Below are 22,685 nucleotides of genomic sequence, written 5' to 3'. Positions count from 1 at the left end.
AAATATCTCGATAGCTTGAATTCAAATAATAGGCTAAATAATATAATTGTGAAGATTTGCTTTTTTTTTTAATTTTAATTTCGTTTATGATTTGAAACCATTTTTGGACTCTTCTAGACATTTTAAAGTTGTGTGGCCTAAAGATCTGCAAGGGTATTGAGAGCATCGGGCGAACCGAAGTCAACTTCTTGAATTTAGAGTGCATATTTTCTGCTTGTCTGCTTTCGAGCGTAAAATAAATTTAACGGTTTTAAAAAATACAATAAAATCGTTACAAATACTTCCCGTACATTATTACAATACATATACAAAAATCATATATATAAACTTTGAATAGCGGTTAACAAATATCTATAAAAAACATTGAATACATTAAATATATTTTATATTCTAGTTTATATATTATATTTAAACATATCCTTTGATTTTTACCATTTAAAAAATCCATCTGATTGTATACGAAAAAGCTAAAGAATTTTGCAAGACTTTCAATACAAGTAGTATATATATTCTTCGGTTGGGCAAAAGGGACGAAATATTTATATGTAGGTCTGTTTATAGTGTGCTTTTGTGTGTGTTTCGATTTTTTCATTTATAAAAAATCAACTAATTTTATAAAATTACAAAAATAATTGTTATTTGAATTATTTTTGTTTACATACATAGTTAATATTTGGCATAGGTTTTACCATTTTTAAACCATCAAAATAGTTAATGAAACGTGCGCCTCTCAGCTATATGCATTTTGTATAAAACTTAAATTTCATTCAAAGTTTTCGATAAACAGCCGTAAGAGCTAAAAAAGTGGTTGAAATTATACGAATTTAGAAATATTTTAGGAGTTGCTTCTTCGACTGCTTAGCAACGATTTCTAATGTTTTTTTAGTTTGTAAAGTAAAACGATTTTTATTCTTAACGTTTGGCGTATTTTATAAGTCTAAGAGTTGAAATTGTTGTTACTAAATTTGCTTTAAGTTTTTTTTTATAAGATTGTGCCTTTGTTTTTTTTAGTTGGTTTCTGTTATTTGTTGTTAAACATTCGACTAGAATTGTACTACACAATAGTTTACAATCTAAAAACCAACAGATCGCAATAGTACATAGGTATATATTATATATATATATATGCTTATATATACACATATATTGTATAAACTAGACGCGCATAAAGCAACGCGTCAAGTAAAACATCAAAAGTATGGTCAGCGGCAGCAGCTGAAGCGTCAGGCCCAGCCGTGAGGCGTTGCCGCAATAGGTGAACAGTTCCTCCTAAAAAAAAAAACATTTATAAATATGTATATAATGGAATCTCGGTATTAAATTGAAATGGTTAACTCACATCTTCGTGCTTCGTGTAGCACTCCTCAATGCGCCGACGCTCGTAGAAACTCATATTCAGCTTGTAGCAGGGAAACTCCTCTTCGTAGTTGGTTATGCGCTGCGGTTCGGTGGTTAGGCGTACGCTGCGCGATGGCATCAGTACATTGACCACCATCAGCACCAGATTCGTGTTGGGTATCTTTTTTACCAGAAATGGACGCGTCGATGGCACCTCTATGTAGTCATTGATGCCCACCAGGGCGGAGGGTTGCAGCGCGTAAAGCGTTGAGCGCATATCGCAGGGCTTGTAAATGGGCTCCGGTTCGGGCTCTTGAAATATGGCCTCACCATCATCGCCATCCTCTTTGGGCTTGGCTGCTGATGGCGAATTGCTGTCGCCCACAGCCACATATTCATCCTCAATGTTGTCCAAATACTCCATAACTAATTGACAAAATAAAATGTGCATTTTGCTGATTAATTTAAGTTGGTTTTCCAGCTACGATTTACTTACAGGGCGCACCATCCACCCACCATTGTACTCTTTGATAGTGCCAGAAAAGCTGCGCTATTAACCACTTCCAAGCTAGGCCGAGCACTTGTAGCGGCTGTAAAATAATTATATGTTATATATATATGTGGCTATAAACATATTAATATTTTTTATAAAAATGGTCTCTAAGATGTCACGACGTGGTTTCCATCAGGGGTGTAACAGTTATTAAACGGTTTGTGCTCAAGCATATTTAAACCAGGTTTGAAATAGGTTTGAAACAGGTTTCGAACAGGTTTGAAACCGGTTTGAATCTAGGGATTGACGCATGTTTTACAAAGGTTTGATTCGGGTCTCATACTTGTTTCAAAAAGGTTTCATGTAGGTTTGAAACAGACTTCGAAACAGGGCTTTACGCCTTTTCAAAAAAGCGTGTATCAGAATTCAAGCAGTTAAAATTTAATCTTCTACGTGGTCCGCTCACTCACATGCAACAGGCTGTGTCCATCGCTGGGCGTTGTTGGCTCTACTTTGCATAGCCCCTGATAGTCATAGACCTCGATGCTTTTGAAGATGCCTTTCTGGACCATGGCGGCCATAACATCGCCATGGAATTCGCCAAAGAATTTGCCCGTCGTATTTATGTTCTGACCAACAACAATGTATGCATTGTTATCGATGACCGAACAGTCGACGTCATCATCCGTGCAGATGGGCAGGCAATTGTTGCACTGTGCGTGAAAAAGAAAAAAAGTAAAGATCCGATTGATTCGCGTTTGTTCCCTGCACTCACATTATCCACGGCGGTGATGTTGAAGAAGCGCTCCCACATGCGCGCATGTGAGAACTGGAAACCGACTACGCAGGCGGGCGCCTCTTTGCCGCCATCACGTGGAAAGATGGCATGCGAGGCGGTTACCTTGAGTTCGCTATCCTCCAGCGGATCGTTATAGTGTTTAACCGAATAGACAAAGCTCTCGGTGTTCTCCTGATGATGCTGCAATATGGCGCTCTTGTACCAGGTCTCATCAATGGCTGTTGTATGATAATCGCCAAATTCCCGATCCGTATCCACTTCCACCTCGCCAAAGATGAACTGCCAGCGTGTCAGGCCACTCATGGTGGCCACGAAACGCAGTGTGGCACCAAAACGTTCAATTAGCTGTCGCTCCTGATCATTCTCGAACTTCCATTCGCCGTAGCTAAAATTGGTCACCTTGGCATCAAAGATGAGCAAGTGCACCAGCTCCTTGTTGCAATAGTAGGCATCATCGCCGAGCGTTTTGCGACCGCAATTTACTGCGATTGAAAGGGAGATTAACTGGCGTTGGTTGTGGTTTGGTGCTGCTATGGAATACTCACAATCATCTTTGTCATCCCAATCGGACTCATCTTCGGCATATTGCTCTGGCCACTTCCAGTCGGGTTTCATCATCTTTTCCAGAAACTCGCGCAGTTCCGCTTCAGGCGTCTTGAATTCGTGACCCTCAAGATAGTGATACTTGCAGTAGACCCTAGAAAAATTGTTTGGGATAGGAATAGGGAATCAACAGCGCGTTAGTCGAAAATGCCTGACTAGGGTAAAACAATCTTCCACATACCAATCGGGATGCACTTTCCAGTTTTCGCCAATGAAGAACTCCGATATGTTAACCTTCATGTGTTTGTTCTTGTCCACCTCATCGCCCACCTTGATCCAAGTCTTGCCATACTCGCTGGGCATTACAATGCCCAGAGTAAATGGGGTATTGGGCAGCGGCGCAAAGAAATAATCCTGTTTCTCTTCCGAGACGCGACGCATTTTATCATAATGGAACTTAACCGGAATATCCCTAAACTCGTTGGCCTCATGATGCACCATAGCGCTGCGTAGGTTTAATATGGATTGTCCAGGCTCGCGCGGATTCTGATCCTCAAACAAATGCTCTACTTCGGTAAAATCAATGCTGTTATAGTTGGGATTCATTTTGCCATTGGACTGAAGAGCAGGGATTATAGATAATTACAATTTTCCGGTTAGTTAAAAGTATTTTGCTTACGCCAATGGGTCGCAGATCCGGATGCAGCAGCATGTAGCCATTGTTGGAAACCACAAAGGAGTAACCATTTACGCCCAACTGTAAGAATTGGTCAGCTCATTCAATACATTCTCATAGGATTCCCAAGTAGCTCTTACCTTATAGGGCAGGGTTAGCTTGTCGATATCCTCGACTGGCAAATCCGTTCCGGCCACGCCCAGTAGACGAGCGCGTCTCCTTGTGCTGTTCTCATGGAGATAGGAACGATCAAAGGCGGGCACGCCCACCGCTATCATGAGACGTGGTCGCCGTTCCGTGCTATTCATGGGATCATACTGCAAGAATGGAAGATTCAGATATAGGTTTTGGGCATCTACGAGAGAACCAAACCAACCGTTTTGTCTGTAAAAGCATGCGTCCAAGTAGGCGGATGCTGTTCATTCTGCAGCACCAGGGGCGTGGCTATAACATCGACATACTTGAGCACCTCCTCGTGTACCTCGTCGAGCGTCTGGACATGCGAATAGTAGCCACGATTCAGACAGGCCATCCATTGTATCTCGCGTACCTTGGTCACCTCCTTGCCCAACAGATACGTAAAGATGCGCACATTCATGCGCGAGGTGCCGTTCTCTCCATCACCCCAGTTGTACTTTTCAAAGACATCGGTGGTATTGCCGGCAACGCCGTCAGTGACCAGCATAATAGCCTGGTTGCAGGTGGAGGTTTCATTGCAGCGACGATTTATATAATAATTGCGTAGAATTTGAAAAGCGTGCTCGTAGGCCAGCGTTAGATTCGCATAGCCCTCGGGATCTTCCAGTTCGGCAATGGCCGAGTTGAAGACATCAATGTTTTCTGGTGTGGCTTGCACCAGAGCGTCCTTGAAGCAGGGAATAATGCCCTGCACCTCGCTGGAATACCGAAAAATTGTGAAGAAATCGTTGTTGGAGAACGTGTCCAATATGCTGCGTATGGTGAACTTGGCCACATGATGGCGATGACCAGTCATCGAGCCCGAGTGATCCAGCAATATGACAATATCCTTGGAGCATGTGGCCGTTTCAATGTACCAGGAACGTTTGCGACAATCATAGGTATCCGCATCCAGTTTATTTGCGCGCGAGTCTGACCACTGTGCGGCGGGATAGTGACGCAATATGCCCGTATCGGAGCCAAAGTATTGCCAGGATAATGCTGGATCGGACTGATAGTTCTGTCGGAACACCTCATCCAGCTGCTCCGACCATTGTATTGTCTTAAGTACATGCGGCGCACGATCCCACACGTTCGAGGGCACATGCACCGAACTGTGCTCCGTATCTACGGATATATTGTAGAAATGAGTGTCCGGATTTAGCATCATATCGCGATACATATACGCATATCCTTCCTCATTGGGCGCCAACTGCTCCGAGCTGTTACCATTGAATGCCGAGTACTTGCTGGAGTAGTAGGTGAAGTTCGCCTCAGCATATGTCTGATTGAACTCAAAGTTCTCGTTAACACTCTCCGCCTTCTCCTGTATGCAGCGCACTGCGTCCATTTTTCGTGCCAGCATTTTGCCCACATTCGCTGTGATAGATTTGATCAGTTCAGAGCCATTTTTTAGTTCCACGCGTGCATTGTACCCTTTATATTTCTCTTTGATCTGCTGCGATTTGGTTATCTTTTGGGCCAGCAGAAATAGCTCGTCTCCAAATTGGGTTGCCCATTTGCCAACGCTGAAAACCAAAAATTAAGTTGAATTGCATTAGAAAACTAAGTCAAAAATCTCTGTGCATTGATAGGTTTATGAATTGTTCAAGAACCAGTCGAAATGAGTGCCTAGCAAAATGAAGGAAGTGATTCCACTATATACATATTTGCCAGATGTTGGCAAGAGTCTGGTTATATTAAATTGAAGTTACAAAAACAACTAGAACTCTTTTTTCGACCCATCCGCACTTTTGTAGCTGAGAATCCAAAATGAACTAATTTAAATTTCTATATCTTTCCAATTTCTCAAAAGTTCCAATTAGGTTTGTCCTATACCAGTTCCTGTTAACTCGCCAGCAATCTGGCAACGCGAAATGGCAACGTCACAGCTGCCCCGTATAGAAATGTCAACCACCTGTCGACTTGCAAGTAAAACGAGGCCTCTAATTAAATTAGCGCAAATGTCTCACAAGAGTGTGTTGGTAACGAGCACGGCCAAAAGGTGTGCATGTGTGCGCGTGTGTGTGTGTGTGTGTGTGTGTGTGTGTGTGTGTGTGTGTGTGTGGCTGTGTGCGGCAAAGAAACTAGCCAAACCAAAAACAGTCTAAGCAGCAGCGCTGCAGCGCCGTGACGCAGGCAGCGAGCAGAAACAGCTGTGCTTGGGCATTGCTTAAGTGTGTGTGCGACTTTTGCGTATGTGTGTGTGTGAGAAATCAACAAGTGCCTAGATAATGCGCGCGCAGGTTGTTCATGAAACTCTTCATTTTGAAATACTCTTAAAAAAATGATGCTCTTAAATTAAAGAGTGCGCTATAAAAACAATTATGTTAGTTACGGCCAGCAATAACTACTGCTACAATGAATTACGTATATAAAAAATCGGTCTAGATCTATAAAATGATCATATATTTATTTATAGTTGTTAAACATTTACTTTTGTTACAATTAATTATGAGCTACTTAAAATACGTTTTCCACGCGACTAACTTAAATACAAGTCGTTATTTACATACGATATACATTAAAAAATTCACATTTAAAAGCATATAGAAGCCATATCTTAAATGTCCCCTCATTAATTATCTATGCCATATTTATAAGTTAAAACTATCACTATTGTGATATTAAATACTTTACTACCTAAAATTAATGAAAATCACATAGTAAGGCGATATTAAAAAGGAAGACGTGAGCGACTAAATGAAAGTAAGAGAAAGATGCTAAAAAGAGCTCAAGTATGACAAAAAGAGAGAGAGAGTTGGTAAGTAAAGAAGAATAAGAGAAAGGAAATGAGAAAGACCGAGTAAGAGACAAAAAGAAGCAAGAAAGAGAAGTAAAGAGAAACATATATAACAATAGTGTGATCCGATTAGTTTGTCCCCGAATTGTACACCGACTGATAAAATGAATTTCAAGGAAAATAATAAAAGAGAGTAGCCAATGAGAGAATGTGCTTGGGGATTGAGAAATAACATGTGCATATAATAGATATAATTGACTAGTAATGGATATAAAAATAAGGAAGTAAGAAAGGAAGGTAAAATACAACATATAGAGAGTATGGAAAGAGAGTCAAGAGAATTTGAGATAGAGAGAAGTAGGAGAGTGAGAGAGGAAGAGAGAGTGATTAAAAGAGATAGGGAGGAAGGTATGGATATAGTAGGAGGTACGGAAAGAGGTGCTTCAGTCGGAAAAGGAGAAAGATGTAGAGAAAGAGGGAGAGGTGGTACACGCCGAGCGAGTAAGGAGGAAATGAATAAATTATTAGGCGATAATCACGGCTGCGAAAGTAAAAGAAAGAGAGAAAGAAAGGTAAAAATTTAGAAAGGGAACTGATCGAAAGGAATAATAAATGATAGTTCTTAGAGAGACAGATGAAAGCCGGAAAAGCGAGCTATAGAAACAGTAAGAGAGAGCTAGAGCAACAACAGATAATGAGAACTGTGCGAGCGTAAAATGAGCTATATAAAAAAGAGCAACTGATAGAGGCAAAGAGAGATAAAAATATGTGCAACTTATTTCAAAAAAATATTCCAATTACAAATGAACTGCAGCTAACCCGTGATAGTAGTTAGGTAACATTCATGAAAATCGCATAGAGAGGCGTTCTGCAATAGTTTTTTTGTATATATTTGAAGGATAATTACTTTAGATCAGTACAAAGTCGTAGTGTACGCTATCTGACACACCTGCTCATAGTGTATGTTCTCAAACCTATATCTCGCATGAGATTTGACAATTGTACCGCTTTCTTCGCTCTCTTTCTCTTTCGGTTTGCCCTGATGCTCTTGTAGTTGCCGCTTTGCCTTTGACACAATTATTTGACTGTGCTTAAGTGCCGCCTCTGCTCAAGTTTAATTGTTGCTGTTGTTGTAGTTACGAGCTTTTTGTTTCATTTTGAAGTTGTTCAATTAAATTTGCAACATTCCTTTGTGGGGCACCCACATCGTCTGCTCCTCTCACATTGTTTTTTGAATGGGTTCTGTTCTTATCTACACTTAATATCGGACTGGCTGGCTCGTGGGTGTGGACGTGGGTGCTTGTGAGTTGCCAAGTTTTTGCCTTTGTATACTGTGTATTTATTTTCTTTTTTCTCTTTTAATGATTATTTTTGGTTTTTCTTACAATTTACATTGATTTTTTATGTGCGCTTGCCTTATGGCCATTGTCTATTAATGTGCGCAGTGCGCCAGAGCGAAAAAATCGCATAAAATGTTGTATTAGATATGCCACGATCATAAATTATAAAGTATTTTGCCAGTTTGTTCTTATTTTGTTGTCTTTAAAGTGTTTTTCTGCATGACATTCTATTTGAACTTAAATTGTGTGACTTAACGGCATATATTAAGTCGTTTTCTTAGATAATATAATTCTCAACATAAGCGTGGAAGACAACACTGATAAACTCTGATATAAAAATATAAGAGCCAAATTTCGATAGCATGACATTCTATTTGAACTTAAATTATTTTACTTAACGGAATATATTAATTAATTTTCATAGATAATATAATTCTCAACATGTTTAAGCGTGGGAGACAACACGGATAAACTCTGATATAAAAACATAAGAGCCAAATTTCGATAGCTTTTACACCTTTTACAATCTTGTAAAATAAATGGGGCTACTTAAGTTCATTCCGAAAATCAAGCAATTGTGCTTTCCATTCACGACTATCAAATACGTGACCCTGGAATAGCCCATATCTATGTATGTTAATATATATTTATTTGCGCAAATCGGAATATTTTCGGATATTGGTAAAGCTTATTAAATAAAGTATTTTATTTTATTTCATAAAAGCAACTTTGAACGCTTCGAAATAATAACAAAAACACAAGCGCATTGTTATATACAAATACAATATATATATATCTTTTCTGAATATATCTCGTATTAAAAATGATGATATCATAGAGAATTCGGCAGCTCCGCAGCACTCCCCACAAATTTTTATTAATAATCTGGCTAAATGCATAAATTCCCAAATATTAAGTACATTTTAATTCGTTTTCTGGGCGTTGCTTTGAAATTTATTAAAAAAAACGAAGGATTGTCCGGCTGGGGCTTTGGTCTCAGTGCATGTCAAAGTGTAATATCTGAGCACTGTTAATTAGATATTCCATTTACCATTTGATTTAATTACATTCGCTAATTGTATTTACTTGGCCGTTTACCCAGTCGCAGGTAAACATTCCTCGGCGTTAAATTAATAGAACGTTGACTTTCAGCAGCCCTACCAATTGCCCAATAAAATATGCATTACGCGTAAATAGACGACGTCTGTAGTACCTGCTGTGGCCCCAAGTCAACATGTCAGACAAATAATTCTTTTATGTGACTTATGAAAAGTGTGCCTCGAAAAAAAAAACAGGCGAAATAAGTAGCAAAAAGGTCGTCGCCGTTGTCGGCAGCGGCAGCTGAATTTGTGAGCAAATACGCTGACGCACACACACACACACACATGCACGTATATACACACACGCGAGCGCTAAAATGAAAATTCGAAACAAAAGACAAAACGCGTAAACACGCAACGGGCAAAAGGCAGGAAAAAAGAACACTGAGAATATTACAATTAAGCCCCGACGACCGACCAATACGCTACGCACAATGTTTAAGTCAAGCTAGTTAACATCTGATAGCTAAAAGTCGCGTTTAAACTACCAGAAGGATACGAGTTATATATTTATTATATATAGTTTTAAGCGATTATATTATGTTTTAGATATGATAAGCTGTTATGTCCTAAAACTAAAACAATACTAGATGCATACAACCTGAGATTGGAAACAGATTCTACGTTCTTCAATTTCCTAAAAGACGCCTCGAATTTTGTTCAACTAAACTAAGTACAATTGTAAGCATTAAACATTCAGCTTAAGCTTTGATTTAGTAGTAGAAATGCAAGATTAAGCTTAAAAGGTTAGGGCTGCGATTTTAGCTCATGACAATATTTATAGTGCAAAGTTCAAATTTTTTTATTAACTTATTGATTTTCTACGCGTGAGTAGTTGTTATTTTGTATATGTTATTGTATTGGTAATTACAAATTTGGCATGAAATGAGCAACACCTGAAAAGAACCTATAAATTATATTTTAATTCCATTACCATGTCCTTCTTACTGCTTTTATGGCTCAGTTCAAAAGCTATAATTATAAAATTTTAACTTCTTTCTGTTATGTCCGATTGGGATTATTATTACATATAACTATCATATAAGCAATTGGCCAATAAGTTAGTTCTTATACGTTCTTATACTACACTTTTTGTTGTTTAAGAAATTTTAATCAAGCTTGGCATATACGAGTTCGAATATGATCCTTATATACATCCTCTCTCTATACATCCTCTCTGTTTTTACTTGCAAAAGCTGATTCAAGCTGGGCAACAAATACCAAACAATTGTCTTATGGCTTATATTTCTAATAATAACTTTATCCATGTAACATGCTTTTAACTAAATATTTTGCTATCGGTAGAAATAAATATATAATCTTAAAGCTGACTAAAAATAATACAACTTTACAGCACACAAAATTCTTGCTAGCCAAAGTAAAGAAAGCACAAATTAATAACAAAGATGTACAAATTATGTATAGATAAATTAGGTAAAGTTATGGAGAAATTGATTGACTTAATGTTTGTGTATGTAGTTTAAAAGGCGTATAGACGTACTGATCCTAAGACTTAATCGGTAAATATTCGTTTGAAATACTTGTTTATTATTGAAGCGAAATCCCCCTAAGAAATTGTGAGCTTTCATATAATAAGGCTGTATATAGTTCGGAACAATAGCTGGTAGATGTTAACTATATGAGTTTAATTGGCAATTCAATAATTCAATTGACAAACAGGAGTTACAGTGTACCATTTTTTTTTTGTTTTTTTTTTAAACAATTAAAGTCTTGATCAGCAGCTTAATTTCAATTAAGCTGTCAAACCTTAAGCGATCTGGCAGCACGAAATTGCATGCGTTAAATTGGCTGTGCTTGGATATTTTCTTAAAGCAAACTGCACTACATTTGAGTACAAGTAAATGTCTGGGAAACGAACATTTCGAACAGCAAAGTTGCAAATGATTTGCTACGCATACCCTACTCATAATTACTGTCAACTATATGCATTTAAATCAATCGACAAATAGGAGCCAGAGTCAAACTTTGGCAATTAAAGCAATTAAAGTTTTGATCACCAGCTTAATTGCCTTTTTTAGCTTTCAAGTTTAAAGCGATCTGGCAGCACGAAATTGCATGCGTTAAGTTGGCTGTGCCTGAAAATTTCCTTAAAACAAACTGCACTACATTTGAATACAACCAAATGTCTGAGAACATTTCGAACAGCAAAGTTGCAAATGATTTGCTACGCATACCCTGCACATAATTATAGCTCACATGCCGAACGCACGATTCGCAGGGCATTCGATAAGAAAAGTGAGGGACGATGGCAAATGCCAAAATAAATTAGCATAAAACGCACGAAAAATTAACGAGCGACGTCGACAACGCGTTGTGGAAGAGGGGCCGAGGACATGCTCTTGGATGATGATGATGGGAACACGCCCTTTAATGGGCGCCAAAAAACATTTTCATGGAAGCCGAAAAACAAACTCAAGTTTCCATAAATATGTTTTTTTTTTGCGTTTTGGTAGCTTAAAATTTTTGAAAACTTACGCTTCGTCCGCGGCGGAGGCATGCACCAGAAATGTGGTGGAGGCGGGGCCGCCATGCGGCGTCGCTGGCGGACCGCAGATCAGCAACAACAACAGCGGCTGGGCGGCAAGAAATGCGGTCAAAATGACAGCAAAATGTGTCATCAACTTTTTGCATGTACCAAACATTTTGCTAGCATTTTTCAATCTGTTTTTATTTTATTTATTGTGTTAACCTAGACACACGCACTTATATTTCACTTATCCAGTGCACAATGCATTTGACCAAAATTATGTTTGCTCCCAAAGTTTGTACACAATTTTGGGTGGAGTCGCGACGTCAGCAGCGGCGCTGACGCTGACGCTGGCGCCAGGCGCACAGTTTTTTCTTGTCAGTTATATTTCACCACACGCGGCGTATGCGTAATATTTGAGTTATTGCAAACAAGTAACAAGAGAACGAAGAAAAAAAATGTATTGAAATGCAAAATCAAGTTAGAATTTGTATAAATTGTTGTTCGTAGTTTTCGTTAAATTTATTTTCAGCTACACAACGAATTTATATTTTTCCCTCAGCTGTGCGTACAATTTTCTATATATAAACTTTTGCTCTTAGTGCGGCCCGTTTTGATTACACATATGGCACACTGTCGCTGTACACGCGCGCATTTGTGTGTGTGTGTGTGTGTATGTGTATGTGTGTTGTATATTTGCCTGAGTGAGTGTTGTTGTGTTGGTGTGTGTGTGCGCCCTGTTTAGTTTTCCGCTTGATTTTCGGCTACCGCCAACGTTGAAGAGCTGCGTTTGACTAAAGTGGAAAAACTGAAAATTTACTGAATGCTGCCTCGGCCACAGATTGAGAGAGCGCGCGTCTCCTTCTCTGACGTTGCCCTATTTATAGTCGCGCACACACACACTCTCTCTCTCTCTCTCTCTCTCTCTCTATTTCTCTGCCTGGCTCTCTCAGTTTTTCTCTGCTTGCTTGTTTACGTTTACATTTGCCAGGCGGCGGCACAGCTGTTTGGTATCCTATTGATTTTGTCATGAGGGATTCCGTTCGTAGCACCTCATACAATGGCATTCCATTTGATTTTCTTCTTCTTGTTGCCTGCTGCGCTTTACGCCGCATATTCATAACAGAGAATAAATTTTGGGAGCGCCGCTTTACAGAGAAAGAGAGCGAGGGAGAGAGAGAGAGAGCGTGACTGTGTGTGTGCGTGTGTTGGTACTTAAGTATATTTTTCTTGGCTATAACATTATTTTCACAATTTTTTATGCGTCGTTTTTATTATTATTTGCATAATTTTTGCTTATGATTCCATTTGGCCCAATTTCGTGGACAAATTATATTTTGTCGGATTTTGGTGTTAATGCGATTGGCAACTTTTATGGGATTTAAATTATTTTAAATATAGACCTAGAATTTGAAATCATATATTGAAATGCCTTAGAAACTGAATAGAATAATTCTTTTCGTTATTTAATAGAAAGCGGAATACCTTCAAACATTGACCAAATTGATTATAAGAAAAAAAAAGGAAAAATCAGTGAATAAGATCTCTTTTGCAAATTGGAATCAGTTTTAATACGATTTATTGAATGGAATAATAAATCTGAATTTCAGCATTTTTTATAAATGTTTGATGAGCTGCATATGCATGTTGGAAACCATTTGGATGTGATTTCATTACCGTGACTCAAACAATGCCGGTCGTAATAAATTATTTATAGCCATTTATTGGCCTGAAAGTGTGGGCATAACACATTTTCAATTACAATATTGCATTATTGGAAATGCCTAAGCCGCAATAAAATAGCAATTTTTAATAAAAAATGTATCTTTCATTGATGTGAATTATCGCTAAGCTCTTTTAATTTGATGAATAATTCATTTTTTTCCCGTTTCCTGATGTTAATGCTTTATAAATCCAAATTAGGCTGCGGGCAATTTTCGGCGCAAATTCGCGGCAAATTATATTATTTTTGGCTGAGCTCAGCACGAATAACAAATTTTGCGGGCAAAGCAATTTACACACACACATTCGCACACGTTCACACACACACAGATGGACCTATACATCCACATACAGTTCAAGTATGTGCCTGCCGTAGTCACGACTCACATTGTTATAACAGCTATAAGGACATGTAGGAAAGCAAGTGCCTGAACCCTCTATGGCCTGCTGGCTGTGAGACAGCCACACGGTTCATCATCATGATGATGATGATAATAATTATGATGACAACGCACTTAGTCAAATTTTTAATGAACTCAACAGCGTTTTACTTTTAAAAGCACCACAACAACAGCAAAAACAAGAACATCTGCACAAGGATCACAACAAGAAGGACACTTTTTAGTGCAGTTGGCTGAGCGGGCACAACTTGTGTGTGGCATGAGTTAGGGTATATCAGAGAGTAGCTTGAATTTGTCCCAAAAGAAGCAATGCACTAAAGGATACCTCTTCGAAGCTAGAATGTAGTCGAGCATATAATCTTAAAAGGTGCTAATATTAAGCTGGTCGACACGAGGTTAATGTTTGCTATATATATATTAAATATATTTATCAACAAACTAGGCTTACACGCATAAAAACGAGCAGGTTGTCGTCTGTTAAGCTACTTCAAGAACCTCGCGATTCTATATTCAGCAGACTTTGCTATCAACTCTACCAATGCCTCTATTCCCTTCTGAAGCGTTTACTTGTTGAGAATTGCAAGCGTTGGGTTACAAAAAAAAGTAAAGCGTGCAGCAGATGTCTATTTAATGAAGCAGTATTAACAGCTGTGTTTATTATGCTAAGAAAGGGTTTATATTTATTTGTATTCCTAAAGGCGTTCAATTTGACATACATACATATATAATCCATATAGACACCAACATTTTATAAAAATACAACATTTATACAAAATACTCAAATATTTATATTGGAAATTTTTGTATAGCTTCGCAGAAGCAATTAAAATTACGTGCATATGCAAGCATATTAAATATTCGGCATTCACATATTGTTTCTCGCATGCGTTTTCTTGTACTGAAGTCGGCTTAATTACGAGCTGGCATTTTTATTTCGCATAGCATACTTTTCAGGGCAGCCCGAGCGCACGACCCGCTCTACATGATAATGAGCATAATTTGCGGCAGATGGCAAACACGCAACTACCGCAAAGTTGCGCAAGTATTTGTAATGGCTTGTATGTGTGTGTGTTTGTTGGGGCCTGACATGTCCTGAAACCTTTTGGCGGCCGTGTCACGAAGGCAAACGCCTCGCGCTTGAGCTCTTGTGCGCCTATAAATTTGGCCCGTGTGCATTTCATTTGCATGGAATTTATGGGCCACAAGTGATAAGACTGCCAGACATAAGTGTACCGCACTTAGCGGCGCGGTGCGTGTAACTGACATCCTTTGATGCTGATTACACTTCAATAACTAACCGCCGAGTTAACTAAATTCCTAATTAGTGACAGCCAACCAAATAATATGGCTCAACTACTCATGTGAAAAAGTGGAAAAAGCAAGTTCTATAATTGACAGCGCGGAATAGGCAAAACCGATCGAATGGAACGCCTCGAGGCATTTCATAAAGTTTTAGCAATTGAAAACTTTTTCCAGCTGCTTTTTTGTATTTGACTTATTCGCTTCCCTTGGGGCAATCCACGACATTATTTTGCAGCAACTTGCGTTTGTCTTTTTCCAACCATGCTTAAAAGGAATAAAAGGAAAAATCGAATTGATAATAAAGAAAATGAAACAACAATAAAATTGAAAACAGCAAACAGGACTTAGAGTCCGGCAGAGCAGAGGGTGTTCCTACGGAAATTCTTTAACACAACGAGATGTTTAACATTTAAACTACAAATTAACCAAATACAAAATTGTATATTGCAAAATGTATTGAATAAGATGAACTCTGGGAAGGGAATTTTAAGCTCGAGTATACCTATAAAAAAAGGGTTTAGTTGAGACTTTCAAGACGGACTTTACTACTCATCCTTCAAAATGAAACACCCTGTGTTTGAGTAGACAAATGCCTGAACAGTCACCTATTTGTATACCCTGAACCCGTTGAAAATGGGTAAAAAGGGTATAATGTATTTGTGCAAATGTTTGCAACAGGCAGCATCAATAGCCGAGTCTATCTAGCCATGTCCGTCTGTCTGACCGCCCGTCCGTCTGTCCGTCCGTATGTATGAACGCAAGGATCTCAGAACCTATAAGTGCTAGAAACTTGATTTTAGCTGTAGCTGTCCTCCTAGTGTCTACGCAGATCGAGTTTGTTTCCGATATTCGATAGCTTTCCCCGTTTCCAAGTAATCGATAAAAATCTATATCGAAATCCTGTTTAAGCCTTTTTATGCTGGCTGCCAATTTAAGCATATAAATTCTTACTTGTTTTTTATTTGTTTCGCTGCTCTTGACTACGGTCACCAATGTAACAGCCAAAGCAACAAAAGCAAAAGCAGGTAAAAAATTGTAAAGATCCTGACAGCCGTGTCAGTTGTTATTTGCCATTTTTGCAGTTGGGCTGATGCCAATTGCACGACGATTTTCTTCCGTGGGTGTGTGTATCCTTCGTGACAGTTTTTTGTCATGAATATTTTATACATTTATTGCAACACGAATTTCGGTGAAATTTTTAAGAGGCGTTTGACATTGAATTGCAATTGAGTCCTTTGAGTCTCTTCAATCTATTTATGTGGCTAGGATACGTTGCCCATAACCCAACCGGCTCAAATTGTGTGCAGTGCCTTTTGTTGACCGCGCTCATAGCCTGAGCTGCTTGTTATTTACAGTTGGTTGACGCTGTTTTATGTGCCAACAGCAGCAGCCAGCATTTCATTAAGACCGCAAGTCCTTAGCCAGAAAATGTTGCTGCCAATGGCAAAATCGGACCGTGCGCAGTCAGCGGAAATAATCGAGCACAACCGGGAGGTGAAGATTGGAGTGGCAGAGCGTGGGTTTTGATGGACGAAAAGTTCGAACCAGTTGACATTTTTGAAATAATACACAACAATATTGTTGTCGTGGATGTCCATGCACGTTAGCTGTGACAGCTATAACACGAGTGCAAATAAAGCAAACACATAATTGTAGCATACTTTCCGGGTCTCGCTCAAGGACTATCATTGTTTTTTAATTGCATATCAGATGACGAAAACCCAAACTCGAATTCACAACACAAACAACTACATAAATTCACTACGAACTCAGCCGGGCAAGTTCGCTCGTCCTGCGAGGACGATAATTTATGAACTTGTGCCCATTTGCTGTGCTTATGCCGTAAATTATGGCCACTTCGGCACGTGTCCTTGTATCCTTTTTGTCTCTACACACACACACACACAAGCATTGTGAGCTCTGCCGTTGACACATCGTTGTTATCCTTTATTTACGCACACGCACACAGCCAAAATGTGATTATATGTGATGTCGAAATGTCCTCATTTAGCATTCCGCAATTTAATTAATTTATTCTTTTACTAATTTGCAATTAGCCTCATTGCAAAAAACCGTTAAATCGTTGTTGGTGTACTTAAACTTTTTGCGGTTTTAAAAAAACATGAAACCGCTAATTAGTTGGCCATTAATCCGGTCATATTTGTGCCTGTGTTGGAAAGTGATTGCATTTTTGAATGGCATTTAATTTACGTGACATTTGAAACAAATTGATATGTTATCGTGGAAAGTAAGCACGAAATTAAATGAATTTGCCAGAGATGCAGTTTCAAATCTGATTATCATTTAAAAAAGAACACAGGCAACGATAAATTACTGGCACACACATTTTGCAACTCTTACAAACAGTGTTGAAAGGAGTAACGCTTATAATTCTCAAACAGTGTAAGTGAGCACGTAGTTACAGGGACACAAGTTGTTGGGAAAGTACGTGCCCATAAGAGCTGCTGGCTTATTGCTTGGAAAGTTAAAAATGTTCCTTATAACGCCAACTTATCACCAAATTATTTATCTGACTATAAATAAAAGTTTGGAGCTTCTACTGTGGTATCTTTTTGCTAAGCACAGAAAAGCAACCAATACATATTATAATTGAATATCACTTAAACACTTTCCTTACGATGCAGTTAAGATGTTCCTTAGTATGTATGTACTCCGACTGGATTTGTATTCATATTCATCTACTCTTCCCTCTAGCAGATAATTTCCCTCGCTTATTTACCTAAGCATATTTTATTTGCAAGTTCTTTGTTAATCCTGTTGATTAACTCATGTTTCCCAACAATTCAGTCTCAAGTTATTAATGATAAGCTCTGTAGCTCTGGCTCAACCACATCAATTTCAATGATTAAATTTTGCATAGTTACTGGAAACTTTAAGCCACGTCTGGCCACAATCTGTGCTTCGCTTTTAATCCGAACAAATTGCCCGAAATGTTAATCCATAATTGTTTTGGCATCAACTTTGGCGTTTGGATTGGCATATCGCAACGACTTGTGATATTATCGGGCCCACCATTTGTTCATTTGCCTAATGCCAAATGCGAATTGGTCTTAATGTTGGCTTTATTTCTACTAATTCTCGCCAAGTTGTGCGTACTTTTTAATTAGGCGTGAGAGCTTTTGAATAGGCTTCTTTTTATGTCCCTTTTAGTTTTTTTTCCTTTTGCCGCCTTCGTTTGTGCCACTTAGCTTAATTTATCTTTTCAATGAAAGCGCGTTGCCAGCATCTTCAATTAATTTGTGCCACCTTCTGAAGGAGATTTAGCTGCAGAGCAAGATTTTGCTCGTTTTGGCACAGAAACGCTGCAACTGTAATAAATTGCTTTCGGTTTTGGGTTAAGTTCAACATTTTGAAGCACTCGCAAGGTCTGTTATAAATAGCATTTGTTTCGGTAATCGATAATTGCTTTGTTGGCCAGCAAAATCTGTGGATAACAAATTAAACTTAATGGGCCGCAAAAATTGTTGAACTATTATGCCCAAATCGGGCTCTGCCTAACAGCGTGTGACCAAATTTATGGTTATCCTTACGTTTTGAGAGAACTATAATTGGTATGCCAACACTTTAAAATTGGTCTGGAGAGACCAAAAATCGGCCAAGAGAAGTCTGCAGAACAAAGTCTTTGCGGCAGATAATTGTCTAGTGGGAACAACCAAAGACCGATTTTCATCGGGTCTAGTTGTATATATAAGAAAAGGGGAAAATTTAAAGTAAATAAATGACTTTGAACGCAGATGACAGAAAAATCTGTACATTCTATTAGGCAGATAATGGGCAGCCATCTGACCAACTAAGTGTCTGTTAAACCTTATTTTTCGACTAACTTTCAGGCCTAGGTTTGGCCTAAAGCCTTTTGGTGCCGTGATATGTGACCTCATCTGCTAGCTTAAAGCTGCAGTTCGAAGTATTTACGGTACCCAACAGCAATTAATTTCCATTGACATGCTGGGGACAAGTTGCAAAACAGGGGCATCTGTGTAGGCGCGCCTGAGCGTATTTAACGACTTTTGGCCAGGCTGACAGATCAGGGCCTGGCTGGCGCTTTGGACGCCTACTGCTGCTTGATTGTCCTTGACTGATGATGGGCGTTTTATGATTTATGGACATGCACGCGCTGCCCAGTTGACTATTATTTCAATTTTTTGCTTCAGGAAACTTCCGATGTTGATATGCAAAAAGATAGAAAACGCCAAAAAAAAAAAAAAAACGAAAAGAATAAAACTGCAAAGTCACAAGAGAAATTCGGCTGTTTTGGGCAGACAAAGTGACATTAGAATTGTTTTTGTTTGGTTTCCAGCAGCAAAAACTGTTGGCTGCCAGAAAGTATGTGTGGCAAAAAATTGGAAATCGTACGTTATAAAGGAATGTTAAATGACAGTCGTTTTACTAAGAGAGGGAACCTTTTTTTTGGCAAGCATAGGCGAGGAATTTAATAAGTGAAGTTGAGTTTTGATATACTTTTTGTGCGAGAGATACTTCTGATGTGGCTTTGTTTTTAAATGAGTATACGGATAGTCTATAGTCCTTGATAGTCCTTAAGTCCTTGATATTTCTGTAACTAAGCTCTTTGTTCCTACTAAACTATCTGTTCTTTGATGCGCTTCATTAGACACAGAAATTACTTGGCAGAACATCTTTTGTCGCCTAAATCAACACAGTTTTGGTTCTGTGCGCCACGCCGCAAAATGTTTTTACCTTAAAGCTGCAAAGGAAAACTCAGCTAACAAGAAAGCTCAACCAAATGAGAAAGTGGAAAGTGGAAAAAGGGGGTTAACGTGGCTGGCAAAACACAAGACAACGTGCTGAGATACTAAGTATCTGTCATTATGCAACTAATTAAAATGTCAACAATGAAGGCGATGAAGGCAAAGACAAGAGCAAAGCAAATATCATAGCGAATGGGGATAGTTTGCTTGCACAGAACTTCAAATGCGATATATACATGTCGTGGCCAATGTGGAAAACCTTTATAAAATACTAAAAGGACTTAAATCCACTTAAATGCTGGTCACTGGCTTCAGCCAGAGACTAACAGGACATGCATTCTCATTGACATCCTTGCGACGATTGGCAGTATTGTTAGCACTTGGCAGGTTGGCTAGGTGTGTGCGTGTGTGTGTGTGTGTGTGAGTGTTTGAATATTCATATGCTTACAGTGTAGCAGATGCCAGAGCGTGTATGTATTAGTGGCTGATGCTCATGCATTATGCAATTGATAGAACATTTAAAACACCAACAACAATGGCAATGTGCAAGCATCACACACACACAAAGGCACACAAGAAAATGGGAATAGATTTCAATAGGCAACTTTGAAAACTTACGGTTAAGGAATCGATATTTGTGTGGGACAATTTTTTCAAATGTTAAAGCAAACTAAAATGAAAGGCGATATGGATAGGAAGTTTTTTTTTGGGTTCAATATTATTCAATGACTAAATTCAGCTGTTTTCAAAAGTAGATTCTATTAAAGCAAACCTTAATTAGAGATAAGTCTAAAGTATTTTGAGCCAATTCGGGACTATCAAAACATTTCATTTTTAAATTGTGAAAAGAGCATAAGGGGTAAATATATATTTGAATTCATAATATTTTCCAAAACTAAATAGTTGTTATTATACTTTTAAATTTATACGCGGTATGTAAAGAAGCAGATATCTTTAGGATTTTTCAAACATATATTTCTTAAAATTTTAAACAAAAAAATATTATTAAGCTAGAATATACAAGCCCTGGCTGTAAGTGCGGCTACATAAATGAATAAGTAGCTAATAATAATTTTTAATTATTTTATTATAATATAAGACCATAAAAAATAAAGACTATACTAAAAAACGATCCTACAAAGTACTAATATTTTGGGCGCGACTGTAGAAGTGGTTGTTAGAGTGAATTTAAGCCCTTTTAGCTTTTGCCAAACTAAATACAATTAAAGCTTTTACGTTGCGGCCATTGCTGCAGCTTTGTGAGCTTAAAGCATACTTAAATAGTACCAAAAACTTACAATAGGTAGCGTTTTGAAAGGACTTCAAAAGGCTAATACATATAGGCTGAAGAAAATGTTACAAATTACAAAAGAGATTTAATAATAAATTCCTTTCATTTATTTTAAGCACAAATTTTATCAATATTTCTGAAGCACGATTAAAATATTAAAAACAAATTAAATCCATTATTAAAAATAATTAAAATAACGAGTTACAATGGCAAAGGTTTACAAAAGTTGCCTCAATTTAATTCTACGTGGTGAGTGTTATGGTTTGTGTGTTAATGTGTGTGCATGGTTGTTGGGCCTGTATAGTTAGTTATACTTAATATATTCCTGACAAATATTCGATTATTTCTCATTAAAGCAGCATTATTGATATAAATGCAATTTTTGGTATGCGTAATTAAATTGCCCTTTACAAGTTTATAGCGAATGCATATTAAAAGTAATTTATCGTCTGTTAAATCCATTATAATAAGATATTGTATGCGCATTACTGACTGTATTTACACACACACACACACACACACACACACACACACACACACACACACATAAATATTTATATTATGTCTGTTGTGGCATATTGTATGGCTTAAGCTCTTATTGCCGTAGTGCATAAAAAATCTTTTTAAATTCAGATTGATTTATATTAATATTGTATAGTGGAAGTCCCTTTAGTATTTTGGTGGCGTGCAAAACACTGTTCATCATAAATTCCCCAGCGAGCAAAATAATTTTACAATAAACAACATTTTTACAAAGGAATTTGCAGCATGCAACACGTACTAAATAAAATGTCATTGATGTAGACAACTTCGTTGTTGTGCGGCGCACAACAATCAGCCAAAGTAGTCAGCCAGATGGACAGGCGACAGAAAAGACCAGAACAGTTCCCTTCCGTTCACCTCAGGCCAGACCAGTCCAGTCCCAAGTTCGTCTATGCAGTTGAGTCATGCAGCGACAGACCCCAGCGATTATCATTTATTTACACAGGCGGAGATGCCACATATATATTGCACATACATAAGTATGGCATAAACACATGGAATGCCAGCTGGACATACGAAACTGGCAGACAAGTACAAAAAGCCTGACCATTGACGAAGTCCAAATACCCTGGCAGACAAGTTTTACAAAAGAAACTGTATTTTTAATATAGCTCTAACTTTTTTTTAGCCTCTTCTCTATTTTTGCCTTGTTCAAATTTCGAATAAATATCGAAATAAAAATATTGATGTATTTGTTAGGATGAGCCGCAAAGCCTACAATAAGCCACAAATTTCATTAGGAAACTGTATTACCCTTAACAAATTTAAACAAAACTAGAGTTAATTGCATTATTTTGTTCTCACTCAGAGTTTCTGTTGAAATTAAATAAATTAGGATTTCAATTAAAGAAGTACATATATGCTATTTGATGGGATTAGTAATTTATTAAGTACTTTTTTAACCTGTGGTCTGTGTAGTACTTTTTAGTGTTCCAGCGTCTAGCGTGAAAGCAGAAATGTAAAAGTACAGAAGGTGATATATAAACCTTTTTGAGGTTGAGA

General features: G+C 38.0%; 1 protein-coding gene across 5 annotated transcripts in view; it reads right to left on the bottom strand.

Annotated features, from left to right (window-relative positions):
* Positions 1-639: 639 nt before the first annotated feature.
* The window catches only part of LOC115769278 (voltage-dependent calcium channel subunit alpha-2/delta-3), a 69,339-nt gene continuing 47,293 nt past the window's right edge, over positions 640-22,685 (bottom strand). Inside the window, exons 1-12 of one of the 5 annotated variants that reach the window (XM_030714001.1) lie at positions 11,706-12,169; positions 5,214-5,555; positions 4,226-5,141; positions 3,990-4,166; positions 3,853-3,930; positions 3,415-3,791; positions 3,176-3,327; positions 2,607-3,112; positions 2,302-2,544; positions 1,835-1,928; positions 1,340-1,764; positions 640-1,269 (exon numbers count right to left, since the gene is read on the bottom strand). In XM_030714001.1, coding sequence (XP_030569861.1) covers positions 1,156-1,269; positions 1,340-1,764; positions 1,835-1,928; positions 2,302-2,544; positions 2,607-3,112; positions 3,176-3,327; positions 3,415-3,791; positions 3,853-3,930; positions 3,990-4,166; positions 4,226-5,141; positions 5,214-5,555; positions 11,706-11,872 — 3,591 coding nt within the window. In that variant the 5' untranslated portion in view covers positions 11,873-12,169 and the 3' untranslated portion in view covers positions 640-1,155. Of the gene's footprint in view, positions 1,270-1,339; positions 1,765-1,834; positions 1,929-2,301; positions 2,545-2,606; positions 3,113-3,175; positions 3,328-3,414; positions 3,792-3,852; positions 3,931-3,989; positions 4,167-4,225; positions 8,515-11,705; positions 12,170-22,685 lie in introns of those variants that run through there. The other 4 variants (XM_030714000.1, XM_030714003.1, XM_030714002.1 and 1 more) reach the window with 4 other exon arrangements.

Source organism: Drosophila novamexicana, unplaced genomic scaffold, assembly GCF_003285875.2.
Source record: "Drosophila novamexicana strain 15010-1031.04,08,12 unplaced genomic scaffold, DnovRS2.1 tig00004549-arrow-arrow-pilon, whole genome shotgun sequence".
Classification (NCBI taxonomy): Eukaryota; Metazoa; Arthropoda; class Insecta; order Diptera; family Drosophilidae; genus Drosophila; species Drosophila novamexicana.
The sequence above is the reverse complement of the archived record's forward strand: the minus strand, read 5'-3'. Positions and strand labels throughout refer to the sequence as shown.